We start from the raw sequence: 17,322 nt of genomic DNA, 5'->3' as shown, positions 1-17,322 counted from the left end.
TGCAGGATCAGAATGATTAGTAGCAAGCATCAGATTTTCTTATTACAAAGGGCACTGCTAACACAAAAGGATTCATTTTCATTTTGTGTTTTTTTTCAATTCAGTAATTTTTGTGTCTCAAAATATTTCGGTCCTTCATTCTTTGAAAACAAGTATCTGTCAGTTTATGCGACTTGAACTAAAAAATTTAAATCCAACCTCTACATACTCAAGGGAGAAGAACCAGTCTAGTACCACAAAAAGACCGATCCCCTTTTTAATTGACTGAAAGGTGGCATTTTTCACAGTGCTGAAAATCAAGAGGTGTGTTCTTTAGAGGAACAAATGCTTCCTCACCTTACATAAATGCTGACAGAATGCATTTTAACCACTAGCTGCTAGAATTTTGTCAATTCAAATACAGCATCTCTTGTCAGCGGGATGCTCACAGAGCAAATCTTATGTCACGATGCCCAAGAAGGGAAGCTTCTTGCTCTTCACCTTTGAGGACAGGGTTGCTTGGAGTGGGACTTTAGTTTACCTGAGAGTACCTTTGAGTAGCTAGAACTTACTGCTCTATAGATACACAGCCATCCTCCCCATGTTCTTCTCTCCTCCGGGAGGGAGTTGTAGCAGGAATTCACAAGAATACCTGTCTGCTTTCCAGAGACTCCTCCTGGCTTTCCAGAGACTCCTCCTGGCTACCGATGGTGTCACAAAGGGAAGGGAAAGCCATGACCACTCCCTTTATACCATCACCAGCAGCAACAAAAAGCCTGGTATTTTTAGATTAAGCACAATTAATATTTAAGGCTTAAAATCTTAACTGCATACTCGATAGACAATGAGTGTCTTTTGACATAGAGGTGGTGAGACTGCCACACAGCTCATGCATTTTACAGTTCTCTGGTGAGCTAACAACAACAATCAAACCAAGAATAAACAAGCAAAAGACAGGGCTAAGCATCTCCTTTTTTTACTGTATTTTATGTCATTAAAGAAACCCTCACATTGTAACATTTTTTAAAAAGTGTCTCTTTATACATTCCAAAATGCATATGGAAAACTCCAGCTACCTGATACTTAAGTAAGTGTAATAGATTTTTACATTCTTTTATATACATAGTACTGCATTATGGACGATGATACTGACATTATCTTCAAATTATTTCCTTTCATCAGCTTCCTTTACCCGCTCTAAATCCTCAAATTTAAAAAATGAAGATTTGTCATAGCCCATGAGATGGTTATAATCCTGAGGATTTGGGAAAAGCATAGGATTAACAAGCATTGATTTTGTTTTAGCATAAAATGTTGTAAACATCTTGGTGATCTCTGGAATCTTTACATCTTTCTGATGGAAAACAGTTGCTTTTTCTGCCAAGATGGCATTGTAGGTAATGGCTGTATAGGTGTCCACTTCCTCTTTATAATAGAGCCGGATCACGTAACCTTTTGTAAGGAGATGCAACGTAACCGGAGTTACAAATGTAAAAATCCCGATCAACCCATAAAAGGCAGCTTGGACAAGCAAACTTTCCACTCCAATACCACTTTTGAGCATGATGTAGGGCATCATGAATAGGTTGAATATGCTGGTGGAGTAAGAGAAAAACTTCACACCTACATAAAAGGAATTAAAGAAAACAAAAGTTAACACTAATGAGCAACATTTTCTCTACAATTACCTGTATTTTTCTAACACATAACAATGCCATTACTTGAACTGAAGAAGTTACTGAAAACCCCTTTCCCTATTTTTTTAAGCTCATGGAGAAACCATTGAAACCTCAATCTGTCTCATTGCCGTATTCTGATTTGTTTGTACCTTCACGCTGGGTTTGTCAAAGCTGGCTCTATTTCTGTGATGCAGTCAGCTATTAGCTGTCATGCACAAATGAAGTTTTTTTCTGCCTTCACAGGCAGAAAAACTGATTTCTAATGAGACTTGACTCCATTCATGGACACATGTAATGGTGCTCACTTCAGATATGGCAGACAGGGAATTTCTCTCTTCATCAACAAATAACGTTGACATTCAGTGTGTATTACAAAGAAGCCAGCTTGGCCACCATGCATAAATGCTGGGTTACTAAATATTAACAAGTACTCCCCAGCCATTTTGCATGTGGCTTGAAAGGCGGTAGCTAGTGCTGTGGACCACCCACAGTCCTTAAATGACCATGAAAACCAGGAGCCCAAGATGCTGCGACAAATAAGTAAGTTGGGACACATTTCAAAGATATGTATCAGAAAACATCCAATGGCTTTGCCTTTCACTAGGTCTTTGTAACATTCACTGGCCAAAGAAACATTTGCTAAGTCTCATTAGAGATGGAGCACTTCACCATAACACCTGCTTGCCTGGGAAGCATTTCAGAAACACTGAAATGTGTTTCCAAGCACACAGAATGCAAACAGCAGATACAGGTCAGCTTTGCTGCTTACTGGGTTGTATAAGCCACCCCAAGGGCCTCAAAAGAAGCCAAAGAAGACTGAGGGTTTACAGAGATGAACAGAGCTCCCTGCATACCCAAGCAGAGAAGCAGAAACTAAGCACCACCACTACCACTGTTTTGTACATACGGTCCAGATTTTGGCAAACTTGGAAAGGAGAACACTCACTTTTAATGTTTCATTTTAAAGTTATTAAATACTGTTAAAAATACAACAAAAAAGAAAGGCAATATAAACCACTTCGAGTCACATACCCAAAACTGTCTTTGCCAAATTTCCTTTATAAACTAATCTTCCATGTTCTGGGTGATCGTGAGGGGAGGATGTGCTGAGGCTGCGAACAGCCACTCCTTGAAAAGATGCAACCTGAAAGATGAAACCAGTACAGGCGTAAGGAACATAAGTATTACACCTTATATCTACCTATCCATGCATATACACACATACACACATATATGTACAAGTATACACTCAAAGTTTCTCCTTGCCCTGAACCCACCCCCAGCATTTCAAACTAAGGATTAAAGTTAGGTTACACTCCAAAGCATGCCAAAAACTCCAACTAATATGCTGCCTGTTTTAATAACTTACCATGTAAATATCCAAAATTAGCATGAAATATTTGTAACTCCATTACTGATAATTGAGGCAGCAATCAATTTACACACAACTTTGCAGGGAGACATTTATGACAGCTGTCCTCACCACATCTCTGTCTGATCACAAAATAACAGAATGGCCTGGGTTGAACTGGGCCTTTAAGATCATCCAGTTCCAACAGCCCTGTTGTGGGTAGGGACACCTTCCACTATACCAGTTTGTTCCAAGCCAGCCTCAAGCACCTTGAGGGTTGGGGTATCCACAGCTTCTTTGGGCAACCTATTCCAATGCCTCACCACCCTCATGAAAAAGATTTTTTTCCTAGTATCTCAGATTAGCTAAATAACTTCCTTTAGATTAATCCATTCCCCATTGTCTGGCACTTCATGCCTTGTAGAAAGACCCTTTTCCCAATACGACTTTCTTGTAGGCTCCCTTCAGGTCCTGAAGGCCACAATTAGGTCATCCCAAAGCCCTCTTCTCCAGGCTGAACAAACTCAATTCCCCCAATCTTTCACCGTAGGATAGGTGCTACATGCCTCCAGTCATTTTGGTGGCCTCCTCTAGACTGGCTCCAGCAGGTCGATGGGGGCCCCAGGGGTGGACAAAGCACCCCAGCTGGGGTCTCGCCTGAGCGGACCAGAGGAGGCACGCCCCGAGGAGCACCCCGCTTTCCTCCTCAAAACCCCCTAAGGATGAAACCCCAACCCCAGGGCCGCCGCCCTTTCCCCGGGGCGTGGGAACGCTCGCCCCGCTCCCACAGTCCCCTCACGGTCCCACAGCCCCCTCACGGAACCTGTTGGTGCCTCGCAGCGGCAGCGGCCACAGCGGCCCGGCGGCGGCAGGCGGACTGCGCGGCGCCCCGCAGCCATGCGGGGGCGGCGGGGCCGGCCCGCAGCAGCAGCAGCGGGAGCATGGCGGGGCCCCACGGAGGACGCGGCGGCGGGGCCGCACCGGGCGGAGCCGCACCGGGGGCACGGCGGGCGGGGCCGCACCGGGGGCACGGCGGGCGGGGCCGCACCGGGGGCACGGCGGGCGGGGCCGCGCCGCGCTTGGTTCCGCCCGCAGGAAGGCTCCGACCGGCTCCGCGGCGCCCCCGCAGGAGCTCCCGTTCGCCGCAGAACGCCGCGATCAGTGGGGCTGGGAAACGCCTCTGAGGGCATCGTGTCCAGCCTGTGGCCAACACGACCACCATGGTATAAACTGCCACATCAAATCATCCCTTAAACACGCCCCAGAGATGGTGACTCCACCACCTCCGTAGGTAGTCCATTCCAATATCTAACATTCTTTATGTTAAGAAATTCCTCCTGGTGCCCAACCTGAACCTTCCCTGGCATAACTTGAGGCCATTGCTTCGTGTCGTCTCTCCCTGGGAGAAGAGGCTGACCCCACCTATAAATCTCCTTTCAGATAGTTGCAGAGAGCCATCAGGTTTTCACTGAGCCTTCTCTTCTCCAGGCTAAATTACCCAGCTCCCTCAGGTGCCCCTCATAAAACTCATGCGCCAGAACCTTTACCCAGCTTCATTACTCTCCTCTGGACAGCCTCCAACCCCTCGATGTCGTGATTAAGCAAGAGGCCCAGAACGGAACACAGGACTCGAGGTGCGGCGTCACCAGCGCTGAGCACATCACTGCCCTGTTCCTGCTGGCCACACTACTCTGCATACAAGCCCAGATGTCACTGCCTTCCTGCTGGCCACACTACTCTGCACACAAGCCCAGATGTCACTGCCCTGTTCCTGCTGGCCACACTACTCTGCACACAAGCCAAGATGTCACTGCCTTCCTGCTGGCCACACTACTCTGCACACAAGCCCAGACGTCACTGCCGTCCTGGCCAGCCGAACACTCTCTCGCTCGTATTCAGTTGCTGGCGGCCGACAGCCCCGACCCCTGACATGGCGGGCCTGCAGATGCCCCCATGAACTACGCGCCCCAGCATGCCCCGCTCCGCGCGCGCGGCATGCCGGGAGCACGGGCGCCGCACGGGCGGGGCGCGGGGGGGCAGGAAGCGGCCCGTGACCCGGGCGGAAGCGCTCGGAGGCAGCTGGGCCGACAGCGCGGCCCTGCGAGCGGGGCGAGGGAGCGGCGGCCGCGGGTGAGGGGCGGCCGCGGAGCGGGACCCCAACGGGGCCGCCAGGGACACCCCGCGGGCGGGGTGCCCCGGCGGGCGGGGAGCGTGTAGCCCGGCGGGCGGCCCCGCGGAAGGCAGCGGGCCTCGCCCCGCGCCCGGAGTGGGGGGGGCAGAACGGGGCCGGGTGGAGGGGCCGGAGCGGCGCCGGGGCCCGTCGGGGGGCGCAGGGCGCGGGGCCGGGCCGGGGTTCTCCCACCGAGGTGGTGGCGAAAGGCGCGTTCCTCCGACAGAACGCTCTCTTTGGAATGCCGGTGCCGCCGGAAAAGGGGCTCTGGGAGCAGTGTTGGGTTTGAGCATCGCTCCCAAACTCCTGCCGAAAGTGACGGGCGCCCTTTTCCTACGCCGGGCTGTAGAGAGAGGGGAAAAGTTCAGGCCGAAAGAATTCAGGACGCGCCCCCAGGGCTTGTTTTGCCAAGGTGAAAAGTGCTAGTTTAAGTGATTTGGCTGTAATGGTCGGCGAATGTAAGCAAAGGAAAGGGAGATACCCCTACTTGTTGGTACAGAAATGAACTTTGAGTGCAGTGTGTTCCTCGGAGGTTCTGCTTTAATACAAGGTAACCTGAGCATTGGTAAGTTATAAGGGCTTCACATTTGTGTGTGAAAAGGTGGTAGTGCTGCTGGCAGTTTGCTTTGACAGCCAATTTGGTCTTCCACCAGTTAACTTTTATTAAATATTTCTAGATATGGTTGGTACTGTGGGTTCTAAGTTAAGCTTTGCATTCTGAGGAGACCTAGGTAGTCACAGGCCATTTGTTTACTTGGTTTTGATGACTTTTGGAAGCAAACCAGAAAAACATAGATAAACAGGCACATGAGAGATCTTTAGGGTAAGAACCACTTTGTGCGCTTATTTCTGTGTACTCGCCTACATGCTCCCAATTTTCTCGTTTTACTATAATAAGGATCAAAATAATTGTTGGGGGAGAGATCATGTTCAATTAACTGAAGAGATACTTAGTGTTTATTAGTTTTTATCGGTACATTGGCCACATCTTTGCACAGGTGGCACACACCTTGGCCTTGAGATCAGCCTTTTAATGAGCTTAAGTTATATCAGTAAAATGTTTACGTCAGTAAAATTCTTGCTAACGTTTTCACTGGGAGCTTTGCGATAATTTTTAGAAACTTTTAGCACTACAGCATTTATTTTTTTTCCTTGTGTCAGAAAAAAGCCATTTGAGACTTTTTTTTTTTTCTGTACCAGAGTGGGTGATGGAACAGATTTAGATGGTTTTTCATTGTCTTAATGTGAAGAGTTTTAGTATTGTTAATTGTTTTAATATTGTTGTAGAGAGACAAATGAGTATTGCACTCAAGGATACTCAGCTTCAGGTGTTTTACTGTGTTTTTACAATTCTCTTGCATGTTACAAGAAATCCTCAAGTTATGTAAGTATGGGGTTGTCAGATTATTTTAAGGAACGTTGATGTATTTTGACAAGTCTTTTAGCACCTAGAAAGGCTCAGGATTTAGTTAGCTTTATTGTGGGATAGTTTGCATAACAGCAGTTTTTGGTGAATGCCTATAACGAGGGCAGAAATCCATGCCCTGTAAAATTTTGCTTCTTTTCCCCAATGGCAAGAGCTGTACAGTACAGCTTGGAAGTATGCTTTGGAAGAAAACAGTGAACCTCCCCTGCCCATGTTTTTGAGGTTTTTTTGCTTGAAGCTTTCTGGGGAATTACTGAAAAGGGAAGTTTTATTAGACAGGAAAAGAAATCTTTACTAAGATCTTTGGTGCTCTGTACATGCTATCCTACCCCATCTCCTGTTTATCTCAACTAGCCTTCACATACGGTATGCCTTCCTGTCACGTTCCTGTGTGTCCCAGGAAATTTGAATTTTAGAGCCTGAGAATATTGGAGTAGTGAATCAGCTGATTTGGAAATCATGCTGTACCAGTTTCTCCTCATGTTTTTTCTAAATATGCTTCAATCCCTTAATTATTATTACATTAATTATTTTTTGATGTGTGCTGAGCAGTGAATGCTAAACTGAAGAGCAATGTTTTTAAACAAGTTATTATACAGGATAGGGTAGTATTTAGGATTGAACAGTAGGAGGCTGCAGTTGTAACACACAGAAGCCTTTGGTAATTGATAAACTCTTACTGATATGTAAATGCCACAAAAAATTGTCAGTTTTGGCTTTTAAAAAAACATAGGAATTGGGGAAGGCAAATTTGCCATGCTTTCCAGAAATGGATAGTGTAGAATGCAAATGTCAGCAGCTGAAGCATACAAAAATTGTGTGTATGTCGTGCAGCTAATGATTTGGAAGCCATTTTAATTTCCTTAAACCAGAAGCTGCCTTTTTGAAGGATTTTCCTGTAGGATCAAAGAATCTGAATGCTTGAAATGTTTGCATAGATTCAGTGTTCTTGTGCAAATGAGAACAGAGCAATGAGGTTTTCGTCTTAGAGATGTAAGAAGATGTTGAAGTAGGGAAGTAAGAACTCTTGTCTTGTGTGGCTTAACTGCCATGGTATAGAGGTTTGTGATATTTCACAGTATTTTACCTTGTAGGTGTAAACATTCTGGCAGCTTGTGTCAATTTTCAGCTCTCTAATATCTAGTGGCAATTCTATGTTTTCTGCAGCAGAAAGTCCTTTTTAGAGTGGGTGGAAAGTTTCTGTGCCAAATACGTTGGGTTTAGTTGTATTGTACTCTCCTTCTGATTAAAAAGTGGCATATCCCTTTTATGTAAATTTTCTCTTAATAAATGCAGGTTTTTGCTTTTTTTTTTTTTTTTTAAGGAGGCAAAGCAGAAGAACAGTAATACCTAATATATGTGCTTTTTTGAGATTTAAGTCAAGGAGCTGAGCTACCTTGTGGTAATGCCACATAAGCTTCTTGAAGGGCAAATGGAATTGTGAATGTACTTCAACATAAATTAGTGGTTCTTTGCAGGAGCCTGAAATAGTCAAGTCAAAAATATGTAAAAAGTACACGTTAACAAAACTTGTGTTGTTCTTATCCTGACTGCTGTATTGGTGTAGTCTTGGTGAAGTGAAACAGGGCAACTATAAAATGTGGAAAAGTAATTAAAATATAGGTGGTTTCCAGGCACATTCAGAAATCTGTCTCTTTATTTCTATAGTCTTGTTGTTTATGCTGCTTTCATTATACAGAAGGAAAATATAGTGTTATGTTTTGTAATAAACAGTACACTGGAAATACACTGAGAGAAAATAGTTTCTTGGAAGATAACATACAAGGTTGCTTCATTCTCCTTGACCTGTTATTTAAAACTTAAGGCCATGCCATTGTCAATTAAAAAAAAGGTACAGAAAATTTTCCTCCTTGTTCCTTCTATACTCCCTGTGTGCACAAGTAAGAATTTGTGAGAGGTATTTCTATATTCTTTTGATTTATTTTCTATGTGCACTTTTTTCTGCCTTTGAAAGTGTTCTGATCTTCATACAATGTCATGACAGACAGCACTTCTTGAAACAGAAGAGGAACCATTACTGGTTTTTTTAGGTTTTTCAGAGTTCCTGAGTTTCTTGTTTTTATTTTCTCCTCATTTGTTGCATTGGCTCTCTGATTTTTCTGGGCTCTCTACTGTTGGTTGTTTTGTCAGGAATTAATCTATACTCCTAACAGTATTCATGATTTTATTTTTATAACGACACATCATTGCATCAGAATGGAAACTGAGTGAAACTCAGTGTGTCCCTTGCTAACATGCCAAATGCATCATATATTGGAAGATACTATGTCTTTTTCTTAAAAGCAGGTTGGCTTTCCTGCCATCTTTTACTTTTGGCAATCAACAGTTTGGAGTTTTCCATATCCAGAACCAAACTTGGATTCTGGAATAGCACTATAAATTTAACTCTTTTTTTTTTCTTTTTTTTTTTTTTCTTTTTTTTCTTGTCTATTTTCATTAGTTGAACTTAAACTGAGATATTGTTGGCATAGTTTTCCCACCAATGTTTATCCTTTTGATGAGTGTTTATATTTTTCTTCATCCCAGTTTTGCTAAACTGAATAAGGAAGATTAATTTTTCTTTTATAAACAGACTTTTTAGTCATATCAGTAGGTTCCCTCTGTAGTTCTTGTAATTCAAACTTCTATTTTTTGAGAAAAGGAATTCAAAATTATGTGTGGTATTCCAGACAAGCTGTTGCTCATGTGCAACATTGCTAATATTCCCTATCTTTATTGAAAAGGAATCCTCAATGTGCATTTGCCTCTTTGTCCCTCACCCATTTTTTTTCTTTTGCTCCCACAGAGCTGCATCAGTTTATAGTTGATGACAGAAAGACTGTAGTCCCAAATGACATGCCCTGACTACATGAAAGAAAACTGTATTGGTCCCTTCATGCAGGAGTTTTGATTTCCTATGACTGAATTTTATGTGGCTTCTAGTACACTGTTTTTCAGGACTGGTCACTTGTCTGTGTTCCATTTTTGTCCTACTTTTGTTGCAATGCTTTCCACTTATGTCTCATCCAAATCTGCCTATTCTTTTCTGGCAGCATTGTTTAAAAAAAAATCAAGTTTTTTTTTTTTTTTTTTTGAGGAACAGGTAGTTCTTTTCTATGTTTGCAGCACCATACTGTAGTCTTGTAGAAAGGTTCTTTCTCATTCTAAGATTACCCCGCATCACATTTATTTAACCCCAGATTATATATGAAGCCCAGATTGCATCTTGTTTGAGTTTCTTTTTTCCCAAGGACAATGACTCATTAATTTTTAAAAAACTAGATTAGTTCAGCATGCCCTAAAACTACAAAGGCTTACTGCATTTTTATCCTGCTTCACTGTTTAGTACAATTGAATTCAGACCACTGAACCTGATAATTTTTTTCTTCTTTGTTAATTACTGTATTTTTTCCCCTCTAATCATATGATAGCACATTTGATTTATTAAAATTATGTTTGTGTATTTTTGTGATATCTAATTTTTTTTGTGTAGACTTTTTCAGTTCTTCATTTTCAATCTTTCAATGTATTAGCTTCCTCAAGTTATGCTTTTGCCTTGCAAGGTGCTAATATATCTGCATTCCCAGTAACTAGCCTTTATTCCTGTGTTTAGTATTGTATTATATTATTTGCATTGTAAACCCAGGCATTATTTGTATTGTAAACCAAGGCTTATTTTATCTTCACCAACACTTTCAAAGAGTAGTATCACTTCTGTGTTGGTTTTCTTTTTTTTTTTTTTTTCAAGTAGTATTATTTATAAATCATAGGTGGTTTCACTGCTCTTTTGGAAAGTTGCAAATGGTTTGTGGCTAGAAAAAGAGGTAGTACAAGTGATCATCTTTTGCAAAGTAGAAATAGTAATGTGAGGTATTTTTTCAATTCCTGAGCAACAGACACTCTCCAATAAAATGACTGATTTGCGTTTACAAAAACTGTTGAAGTAGGGTGAAAGATCCCGTCAGTTTTGGGCCCTAAGTGTCCCAGCACAATTTCCTTAGATAAGTTCCTAGAAATATGGAAAGTGATTAAGGCATTCCATAGCACACCATGTTAAGGAATCTCTATTATAGCATACAGAAATTAACTCTCAAAGAACATTCTTAAGTGTGCCATATATTCAGGAGCTTTTCACCTGCAAGAGTACATGTTAAATGTTCCTTATATCAGTGGTAAAGAAAATATTTTTTAAAGATAGCTCTATAAAGTCAGGATAACTTTCAAAGGAAGCAACAATGTAAGTGGAGAATTACTTTTGCTCATTTCTTTGCAGACAACTAAAAACTATTGGTTATGTGTGTGTAGTTTCATTAGGTGAATATAAATAACAAAGTGCCTTCTTATGAAAGCCTGAGGAGACATTTGCACTACTTCATATATGTAGCTGTGAAAAAAGACAGATGGAATAAACCAGCATCAAAGTGCTGGGCAGAAGTGAAGTGATCAACAATAGCAAAGAGGTGTCTGTAGTACTTCTTCCAAATTGTGCAGCTTCCTCAGCTTGCTTATATTTTTTTGATAAACATTTACCAGAAACATAGGAGGAAGCAAATGTAGGGTGTGGTTTCTGTTCTGATCTCTTTACTGCCCTCAACCCTGAGGGCACCTGGGGGACCATCTAGAATCACTTGTGCTATTTTCCTGAATCTATGGACACACAGCAGTAGCATTGATTTGTACTGGGTTAATGTTTGCAGAGTGGCTGTTGATAGGAATTAGGACATCAGATGGGTGGGTAGAATTTCTCTTCCCAAGTTTTCTTTTAGACAGAAGAGATGCAGCTTGGGGTAAAGAAATAAGAGTTGTATCTGAACATACCAGATTTGTTTTGCAAATCAGTACTTCCATTTCTCTAAATCTTTGATTTCCTTTCCATAGAGAAAAATACATGCAGCAAGCTGGATATCAGTATACCAGCTATGGAAGCTCCTGGTTTACTGTACCGCTATTACATGTCTGAACTTGATTATCTCGGTGATATTGGGAACTGTCAATCTTTTGTGAAGGACGGGTTGAAGTCCAGGTGTTTAGCACATACTGATTAGACTGATCCCTGAGCCTTCTCTTCTCTGCCTAAACATCCCCAGTTCTCTCAGCCTGTCTTGTATGACAAGTGCTTCAATCCCTTGGTCATCTTTGTGACCCTCTGCAGGACTCGCTTCAGTCTGTCATACGGAACTTAGCACTCCAGATGTGTCTAAGCAGTGCCCAGTGGAGGGGCAGGATCACCTGCCTCAACCTTCTGGCAATGCTCTTTAATAAAGTGCAGGGTGCTGTTGGCCATCTTTGCTGCAAGGGCACGCTGCTGGCTCGTGTTCAGCTTGTCCACCAGCACCCTCAGGTCTGTTTGTGCAAAGCTGCTTCCAGCAGGTCAGATTCCACATAGTACTGGAGGTGCAAAGGTCAAGGGTTTGCATTTCCCATGGATGAACTTCATAGGTTTACTGTTTTCAAAACATCCTGTCATAAACACTGCATGCTGTCATCATATTCTTTTTGGAAGAGTGTTTATTGTAACATAAAGACTAATACGTAAAGGACAATTTAAAAATTGTGCTGCTGACTGAAGATACTGCTACTTGTGTTTTTTTCAGACGCTCCTATTGCAAAATCTGCAGTTGAAAATAAACAATTTTTTTTGTAAGAAGAGAATGGGTAAGTTCACAATCTTAGAGTATTTCTTGTTTTTCTATTATTTGAAGCATTTTCTCTCGCATCAACAGAGGTAGTGGATTCTAAGGCTTTAAATGTTGATCTTGTCACTTCTTGTAGCCTTAAAGTTCCTATATATATTTTGTAGGAGAATTTTCTCAAGTGACTGTTCATTTATTGGAAGACTTGGTCAAAGTTTATCTATTCTCTGAAAAAATTCCACTTGCTTAACATGTATAGTCCTGAAAATGTGCATGCTAAAATGGGAATGCCTCTAGGCTTTTATAGCACTAAACTTCTGGCCAAGTGGCCAAGAAAATTTCACTGTGTACTTTTTAAAAGAATTCTTTGTTTGTTTGTTAACTAAAGGCAGCCTGTTGAATTCTGGTTCAGAGATCATAATACAGACTGATTTCTGATAAATTACATTGTGTGTGATATGACTACATTTCTGAAACTGTTGTTTCTGCCTCAACAAATGACTGGCTAATGAAACAGGATTGGATGGATTCTGGTTTTGTCTGTATTTTCTCTGACTGTATTACAGCATGTTTGGCAGTGGTAGAACTTTATTAAAATCTGTAATAGCTACATAATACAATTTTAACTTCAAGTTCACAAAGCAGCTTGTCTAGGGGAATGTTTTATTTGTTATACAGGCAACAGTAATTCAAATTTTTAAAGTAGCACTGTCAGGATACAATAAAAGAAGGCACAAAAAGGGAAGGGGGATAAAGCCTTCAGCAGAAACAAAGTAGAGAGCAGGTGTTCAGCAAAACAGAAGGGAGAAGGGAAACAGAAAAAGCACAGTCAAACTGCTGTGGGCAGAATTTTCAAATCTCCCTAGGTTTAGTGCTTTGGCACTTTCCATGCTTTCTCCCAAAGGCCACAACACAGGTATGCACTGATGCTGTGTGGTTCTGCGTCTGGTTGGGCATTTGGAGTATGAGTCTTACTTCATGTCATGTCTTCAGTGCAGGAATATTGACTGCTTTTGTTCTTACCAGTGCTTCAGGAGACATTTTTTCCTTGCTGTCTGTATTTTTCAGTATCAGATACGTGTTTAGTTAATTTTTAGCAAGTATTAGTATGATAAACATGACTGTAGATTTAATGGAAGGAGGCAGTAGCATGTTAAATTGACTTGAGAATGTCTAAAGGAAAATTTCGTTCCTATGTAGATTTTAAAAATCATGTCAGAATTTGATGATGGAGGGATGTTAATAAAACAATTCCAAGTTATGCAAAATTACTTTAAAACAGATTGCTGGTTACTTCAGAAAAATCATCTTCAAATATGCAAAATGCTTCTTTCTCATTTATGGTTGTACTGGGCTCTTCAGTCTGAAAATGTAGTCATAGAAAAAACTGCAACTTGCATTTTTAGTGATGTGAATCAGTATATTGTGTTCTGAAACTGTTGTCTTTTTTTCCATTACAGATGGAGAAGAGAAAACATACGGTGGGTGCGAGGGCCCGGATGCTATGTATGTGAAGTTAATATCCTCTGATGGCCATGAGTTCATTGTAAAAAGAGAGCATGCATTAACATCAGGAACAATAAAAGCTATGTTGAGTGGACCAGGTAGGTATAGAAGACTTAGAACCGCTACCTTCTTTGTTTTCACTCTTTTGGACAGTTTGAATTTTTATCATGCAGTAAGTGAAAATTTGAAAAAATGATAACTTTTCTATATCCTGCCTAGTTCCTGTTTCCAGCAGAACAGTCCATTTCTGTTGGGGTATTGTGGTACCAGACTAAAAATTGGACTCTGGTTTTTGAGTAGTTAGGGATCTTACTCTGGCTTACATTGCTACTAGTTTCCCATGGTATGAGAACTCAAGGGTATTATATGACACATGGAGCTGCCAAGTTCAAAACTAGTGAGAGATGGTAGTTCTTTATTGCCACATCCATGCCAGAACTTCAGGTATTCCATATGGAGTTAATTTTCTTAATAGCAGGTCACATGGTTCTGTGCTTTCTATTTGTGACTAAAACAGAGCCAATAACACACCTGTTTTAGCTGTTATGGAAAGATGTACGCTGTTCAGGCCTCCTCTCTGTCTCAGTCTTTCCCCACTCAATAACCAGACAGGAGGGTGTGCAAGAGGTTGGGAGGGAACACAACCAGACACATGATCTGAGCTATCAAAGGAGATACTACATTCCATATGTCATGCTCCAAAGTGAAAAAGGGAGAGGTATAAGAAAGGGAAGCAAGCCATCTTTTGCTTGAGAACTAGCTGGTCATCAGTCTGCCCATGGGAGGTGGTGATTACCATTGCATCACTTGTTTTGTTTCCTTTCTCTTCTCTCAGCCTACAAGGTTTCTTACTGTTCTATTCCTCTTCCCTAGTCCACCCACAGCAGGGACAAATGAGCAAGCAGCTTTGCTCATGTGGGGTTAAGGCCACATGTTGGCAGCATCCTATGGCAAGGAGTTCCTGAGCTTAATGATGAAAGTTAGCTTGAGGTGAGGGTAGATAAACTTACAAGAGGGAAGGACCTCACGTGTTACTGAATGTATGAGATTATATCTGGTTTAAGAAGTATCTGAACTAATTTTTGAAGACCAAAAGGGTGAGGGAGATAACAGGGAGAAGTTAACACAAGTGCTTTCTCTCTTCTATACTCTCATCCTATGCATTTACCTTTGGTCACTTCAGTGGCTGGGCAGCAGGCTACATGGATCTTGGAGCTGAATATGGTCTTTCTTATGTTCTCTTTTAGATTCTGGTGACACTGGAGAGATCTATTGGTTTAATATATTTTTAAATTATTTAGTAATACTTGGGCAAACTGAGCAATTAAAATTCTCAGTGTCATTTTAATGGTTGCATTTGAAAATGTATAGTAAATGTTTTGTATCAATGTCAGTCTCCCAGACATCTAAGAGGAAGAATACTTACAAGACTGGTTCTGAATTAATTCAGTGTGAAGGAATAAAAGGCAAAGTAGCCTGCTTAGAGGGCTAGAAACTGACTCTGTATGGGGCTCAGCAGTCCAGAATATTTTGTATAAGTACTAACAAGATAATTGTGTCACAAGGAAAAGTACTGTTGCTGTCTAGTTCAGTAGGTCATAATTTCACTGATGTATGTCTTTTTTTTCAGTGCTGTAGCTTGGCCAATATGCTAACATTTCTTCTTTTGCTTCCAACTGTTCCTGTACTAAAATTCAAGCCAGATTGGCTTCAGTGCATGCAGATATTTCTACACAAATCCATGTAGACATTAGTAAATAGCTCTGCTTTGTAGCTAGAAGGATTTGCCCACAGAAATAGTGGGAGCTAAACATTGCTAGTCTCCCATAAACATGGAGTTAATGTTAGTATTTTTTTTTATTGCCTTTCAGTTTAATGAGTTGAAAGTCCAAAGATGTGAGGGGAAGAGAGACAAAAACAATAGAAATCCTGTGGTATTAACCATAGGATCCTAACTTTTATATCATCCAGGTTTCATGGGTTTTGGCACTATAGAAAGCAAATTTCAAATGTGCTTGTGTTTTGGGATTTGAATTCTGAATACATTCTTTCCATATCTAATAGGGATAAACTTATACTGCATGTAAACTTCCCTCCAGTACAATTAGAATTTCCCCATCCCTGCTGGCTGTTTCCACAGCTTATGAAGTTAATGTGTCTTTGAGGTTTCAACTCTCTTGTCAAATCTACCTGAAACTTAGGAATTCAAAGCTACTGAGTCATAGAAGGGACTACTGATATACACATAATTGTGTGCAACATCTAGAAACCTTTTTTTTTTCCTTGAATAAAAGAGCTATAAATTTGGATTGATGCCTCTTAGAGCTTAGCACACAGCTAAGTACCTATCAGCTGTATTGGAGTAAACCTGTATTTCTGGTGTAGTTGTGCAGAATAATGTTGATAGGCTGCAGCCTAAATAAACATTTCATAATGCTGGGTGTCTTAATATTCTTGAGGGCTCTGAATGTGGCACATCCTGCTTTACAATGGAGAATCTAATACCCTGGAAGATGAGACTTGGGCAGGTCTATTTAGAATGCATTGTATTAATATGGTAAGTTGTTTCATTTTGCAGTGAATTGAGATTTTGACTTCTGGTTGGGTGTTCTTTTGTGTTGTTTTTTTCTTTCTACAGGTCAATTTGCAGAAAATGAAACAAATGAGGTCAATTTTAGAGAGATCCCATCCCACGTCCTATCCAAAGTATGCATGTATTTCACCTACAAGGTCCGCTATACTAACAGCTCTACGGAGATTCCTGAATTCCCAATTGCACCTGAAATTGCACTGGAACTTCTGATGGCTGCAAACTTCTTAGATTGTTAAATAAAATAAATTATAATAAAAAATGTAAAACTTTTTTCAGTATTTAATACATGTAGTTCAGTTAGTAACTTTTTTCAGATAGCATGTTGCGTGTGTGCTGTTGAGAACTGTAAAGTTCACTGCAGAGGCAATTGCCTTCAGTTCTTTTGCATATAGCAATCATTCAGTTGGAGTTTGTTTTGCTGCTTACACAAATAAGGACATTTTCACAAACTGAGACAAATAAACAAATATGCCAATTAGTAGATGGCTATGCCTTATCCTTTAGGTGTGGTAGAACCTTCTTTTAATACAATGGCTGTAGCAAATACTGGAGTTTAGTCTAATACTCTCTGAAAGATAATTATAGTTACATTTGAGTAGCTGTTAAGGGTTTCTAGCTTTCTCTTATTTTTAAAGTTTCTAAACATCTGAACTTAATCTCCTTTGTAAGATAGCTGTCCTGTAGCATAGTTACACTAATTAGATTAGAAGTTCCCTCTTTGTGTACTGTCAGTGATATTCCATTTAGGTTGAAAGTTGAGTATGTAGGAGAATGCTTAAGGGCTTTTAATTTAAGTCATAGTTTAGAAATATGCAAAGGTGTACTTGATAACATTTTGCTTCTATAACCTCGTTTTACCCCATTAGTAATTTCAAATATTCCAGTCACTTGTCTGTACACTAAGACAGTGATCCTGCTGACAGTGACTTTTAGGGGGCAAAATAACTGTTAAAATCTGTGTATTTTATCTTCTATATAACATATA

General features: G+C 40.9%; 2 protein-coding genes across 2 annotated transcripts; one reads left to right on the top strand and one right to left on the bottom strand.

Annotated features, from left to right (window-relative positions):
• Positions 1-939: 939 nt before the first annotated feature.
• Positions 940-4,246, bottom strand: TMEM70 (transmembrane protein 70). The gene is made up of 3 exons (XM_002199325.7): positions 3,833-4,246; positions 2,691-2,802; positions 940-1,602 (listed from the first exon to the last, which is right to left on the bottom strand). Exons 1-3 carry the CDS (start codon positions 4,229-4,231, stop codon positions 1,145-1,147), a joined length of 969 nt encoding a protein of 322 aa, XP_002199361.5. The 5' UTR covers positions 4,232-4,246; the 3' UTR covers positions 940-1,144.
• Positions 4,247-4,986: 740 nt separating this feature from the next.
• ELOC (elongin C) lies at positions 4,987-16,815 on the top strand. Its single transcript, XM_002199309.6, has 4 exons — positions 4,987-5,139; positions 12,200-12,260; positions 13,699-13,842; positions 16,383-16,815. The coding sequence occupies exons 1-4, from the start codon at positions 5,005-5,007 to the stop codon at positions 16,571-16,573; spliced, it is 531 nt and encodes a 176-aa protein (XP_002199345.2). The 5' UTR covers positions 4,987-5,004; the 3' UTR covers positions 16,574-16,815.
• Positions 16,816-17,322: the final 507 nt, after the last annotated feature.

This window comes from Taeniopygia guttata, chromosome 2 (genome assembly GCF_048771995.1).
Source record: "Taeniopygia guttata chromosome 2, bTaeGut7.mat, whole genome shotgun sequence".
Lineage (NCBI taxonomy): Eukaryota > Metazoa > Chordata > Aves > Passeriformes > Estrildidae > Taeniopygia > Taeniopygia guttata.
This window is presented reverse-complemented; position numbering and strand designations above follow the sequence as displayed.